The sequence below is a fragment of the Prosopis cineraria genome, unplaced genomic scaffold (genome assembly GCF_029017545.1).
Source record: "Prosopis cineraria cultivar Desert tree isolate PC_DT_omini unplaced genomic scaffold, ASM2901754v1 PC1516, whole genome shotgun sequence".
Classification (NCBI taxonomy): Eukaryota; Viridiplantae; Streptophyta; class Magnoliopsida; order Fabales; family Fabaceae; genus Prosopis; species Prosopis cineraria.
In genome coordinates, this window is record NW_026556841.1 from 25,874 (window position 1) to 30,674 (window position 4,801).

At 32.6% G+C, this 4,801-nt stretch overlaps 1 protein-coding gene across 1 annotated transcript; it reads right to left on the minus strand.

Annotated features, from left to right (window-relative positions):
• Positions 1-642: 642 nt before the first annotated feature.
• LOC129300282 (F-box protein PP2-A12-like) lies at positions 643-3,451 on the minus strand (the record flags this gene model as incomplete). The annotated part of the gene is made up of 3 exons (XM_054938846.1): positions 643-1,344; positions 2,381-2,505; positions 3,092-3,451. Coding segments are annotated over 3 exons (915 nt in total), but the record flags the coding sequence as incomplete, so codon positions are not given.
• Positions 3,452-4,801: the final 1,350 nt, after the last annotated feature.

Here is a 4,801-nt window from a genome sequence, read left to right on the forward strand (position 1 = left end):
TTGATTTATCCCCTCATGTTTTCTTAAATTATTTGACAACTTGACATGGATATATAACTAGATGTTAGCCCTTACAAGCATTTTTTGAAATTTAATAACTAAAATTTTAAAAGGTAAAATTATAAAGATTAAATTTCAAACAGATTGAAATTATAAAAATTGAGTTAGACCAAATTAAAAGTTAAGAACTGAACTACAAGTTTTTTTTTTTTTTTTTGGGCCAGAAACTGAGCTCAAACTTTTGGAACTAAATGATCAATACGCCTAATTATGTTTGTTTTCAGTTTACAAATAACAAGAGGCTATTGTTCAGCTTTAATACACAGGAAACTCAGGAAAATTTTAAAATTTGCTTATAGACAGTGATATAAAAAACTAAGTTAGAAACACACAAATTTGCATATAGACAGTGATATAAAAAACTAAGTTACAACACACAATCTCTATCAACATGCGCAAAAAGAAAGTAATAATATTCATGACCTCATCTTAGTTCCCATACAAACATCAATAGCCCATTCTAATTGGAATCAAATTTATCAAGTTATTCAATCAATCATATTTAATGTTGGTTAACTTTAATTTATCAAGTTTAAGAACATTATTAAGAAAGGGACAAGGTGAACGATTCAAATATATGAATTTAAAGTAGATAATGACGCCTGAATATTAAGATAACGCAAAATATCAATAAAGATTCATGAAGATGAACTGATAAAATAATAACAGCTCGAGACCAGAACCATAAACATCAGGCACCATTACTTCACTAAACTGGTAGATTTTACATCACCTCCTGTAAACACCTAGTAAGAACCATTCTAAAACTCGATTCTCTATCCCTCCTTAAGCCGCCCTAATCTCCTATTTGACACATCTATCATACACTTACATTCGAATTCCTACTCAGATGGTTAAGAACAGTTTAAAAATGCTTTAACCTTTCTAAGCTCACTTGGATATATCAGCGCAGAATCTAAACACAGACCACCTTTGGTGTGGGTGCAATCAATCTGAGTCATAGAGAACTTAACTCTTGTCGATGCATTCCCATTCTTAACCACAAAATCGCCTGCATGGTAAAAAACCCATTTCCCAGGCTCTTTCAGGAAACACTGAGATGAACCGTACTGTCCATATGAAGTCCATAGCTGGAATCGTACAGGCTTTATGTCCCAGCCATGAACATGCTCAGTGTTGCAAACTGTTCGGCCAAGTCGCTTCGAGGCTCGTCCCAAATGTAGTCTGAAGAATAGGCTGTATGTTCCTGCTGGAAATGGAAACTCTACCTCACCATCAACTTCAAACCACCAGATTTGCCGAAGATATGCAACAGTGTGGAACCTGCATACGATGGAAATAACGCAGGTTTGATTCCAATGCACAAATATACTAGACTTGATATTTTAAAAAAATAAAATAAAATAAACTCAATGAATATAAGGTTCAAGACTTGCTTCATCAATTAGAGTAACAAAGGAAGGTTCATTCAACAGCTTATGAGTTTCAATGTTCATCTATCTACATCTACATGTATTTCTTCGCATGAGTATGTCATCATTTGTATGTGCATAACATAATAAGACTATTGGCTTGCTATGTTTTAATCGAATCAAAGAATTGCAGGCATTTCCTTTTGCAATACCACATGCTTATACAAGTGGAAATGGATTGACAAGAAAACTTGCTGTCACTTTACTAATAAGCCCCTTCTAACTTCCTGAACAAAACAATTTTCTTGAAATGTATCAGTGTACTAGACTCCTCATGACTGAAAGGAGTGGCTCATCTGGATGGCCGTGTTTGAAAGACCATAAAGAGATTTATAATGCACAACGAACGCAATACAAATTCAGTCCAAGAGTTACAGACCATATAGTAACAACTGTTGAGAAAATCCAGAATTCAGTAAAGCCCAAGCTCTCAAAATACATAAGGATCCAGCGTCTTAAGGGATAAATAATAGAAGAACCATCAATATATCATCATAAAAAAGAGCCACACTATTCATAAGTCATTAACAGCATAGCTCCTTGCAGACTCTTTTCAATTTCTTTATTCTTTCAATCTAGAACTACACATAGGATTGAAAATTTAAATACTAAAAAGAAGATACAATCTTTCGAGTTACTTTTAAATTACTAGGAAAAGATGTCGAGGTGTTAATGAAAAGGATCAGCAAGTGCAAACTCATCAACAGACCAAAAAATTGCAATAGATTTAGTATCCTTGTGTAGCGGCATATACATTCACTATTGATACTAAAAGAAGAGAATCATGGAATTACTACATAAGATAACGACATACACTACACTGGCGAGTTTCCAGGGAAGCTCCATAATACTTGAAATTTCAAAAGCAATCTAAAAAGTACTCCGACGTGATAAGAAATAGAATTGTTCCCGTAGCTACAAAAATTTTATAATACCTAAGATAACGACAGCTGAAGAATCTCACCGAAGTCTTCAGTCGGGATATGATTCCAATATCTTCGATCATCAATCCCTGTTATTGAAAGTCCCTTAGATGATATGGACAAACAAAGCTTACCGGTGCTTCTATCCAGCCATACTTTCTGCAAAATTCCACACATTCAAACTCGTCAGGGGGAAAAGCGATTCTAGAACTAAATTTTTGTTTAAAAAAAAAAAATCAATTCCTTTCACAACAGAAAAATAAGGATGGGACTGTACTATTCTGAGGGTGACAATCATATGATAACCGTAAAAAGAAAATAAAAAAAAAATCTGAAGTTGCACATCGGATAAAAAACACTAAATAGATGAAAGAAGGAAGAATCAGAGAAGCCAACCCCCTGTCCTAAAATCAAGAAATTTCAACAAATATTTCCAATTATCAATCCTTCAACCTGACACAAATTTTCGTCACAAAACGCAATAAAAACCCAAACCAACCGTAAAAGGGATGGAGAATTTTCGTCAGGATTAGAGACTTCTTCATTGTTTTAGGAGGAAAAATCAATATAATAAGAAACAGGAATTGTCTAAAAGGCTCGATTCAGCAAATCTCCAATATAAATTCTTTCTTCAAAATGTCTCGGAACCAACTGAATAGCGAATCGATCATTTACCTTAGAGCCTCCATCAAGAGTATTCTTTCGGCACAACCGAGCGTAAATCCCTCTCTTGCCGCCCGAATCGCTCTGAAAATCATCGAAATTTTTCTTAACAAGAAGATCACAATTGGGAGGCAACTTCGATTGCCACACAAAATCGGCCCAGGACGCCCCACGGAAAGTCCGATTCAACCTAGCCAATTCACAAATCTGCGGGGGATTCATATATTCGAGAATCAAAGCCACGCAGCTCTCAGGCAAATCACCCAAAGAGGTTTCGAGGGCACAATCGGAGATCCATTCAGGTCCGGAAGCAAGGAGGAAAAGCTGATTCCCATCATCAAGCGAGGAAACACAGAGAAGGAGGAGAGAACACTAGAAGGTTCGAAGATTCCAAGCAAATAAGCTTTCATACAAATCAAAATAAAACGAAAGAGAAAGAGAAAGAATGAAGAGAAGAAAAAGTGGAGGCAAGCGTTCAGATGTAGGTGGCATCCATTTGTTTGTTTCCAAGGAAAGCGAATTCGACAGTGGATATTGACTTGGACGGAAAGCATACGACGCCGTGGGCAGGCATGGACGCCTATTATTCATGAGGTGGAGGAAGATGCTTACGCGTGTATATTTATATAGGCGTGCTTTTTTTTTTTTTTAAATTGTGTTTACATAAAATATTTGAGATATTTTTTATTATATTTAGATTGGACTAGATTTGTTTTATAAAATTTAAATTAAATAATTTTTATCTGAAAATGGTTTACTAAAAACTAAACTGATCAACTACTGGGAAAAACGTAGTTAAATTATGATCAATTTGATCATAAATAAAATATTTTATTAATTTTATTAAAATATTAATTTAACAGTTTATTAAATCAGATGAGTAAATTGATTCCAATCACTATACAAAATTTACATAAAAATATGGAAATATAAATGGGAATAGGAGTTGAGTGAGTTGGATGGCCCAAAATAAACAGTCAGTTGAACATTGATATCTGTTTTTTGGCATGTCATCATTATTAATTAATCAATAATAATTAATTAGTAAGTGTGTTTATGTATTCCAGTTGGATTTGGATAATGACTATGAACCCCTAAAGTACGTGTATCCATAATTCATTTTAGGAGAAATACTTACATAAATTAAATGCACCATATTATTTGTGATTTGTTCAATAAAAATATAACATTTAAATAATATTAAATATAAATTAATTTGCTATTAATAATAGTAGAGAAGAAAAATGCAAGAAATCAAACGTATGATCAATTTAAAAAATATCACACAATATTTTATTTAGATTACTTAAATATTTTAATTCAATAAATTATAAATGATGTGGTGCACCTCATCTGCCTACATATTTCTCTTCATTTCATGCATCCTTGGTTCATAGTTTCATTGCCAAATGGTTGCACTCGGTTGGTGAAAGTTGTTATTTTAAAATTTAAAATTTCTTATATAGACTTAAAAAATTATTAAACAATTTATATTGTATTATAATTTAATAATGTTTACTAAATTATCATTGACTTAAATATTCTCCTGAAGGTTAAAATAATATGAAATATGAAGTACATTATTGGAATGCAACAATAATTTTAGATAAAATAATAAAAAGCTCAAAAAACAATTTTTTATTAACAAAAGGAAGGATACTACTCTCACTATTCATTACTTTCTTTGTTCTTATCTGTAAGACAAAAGAAAATAATATTTTT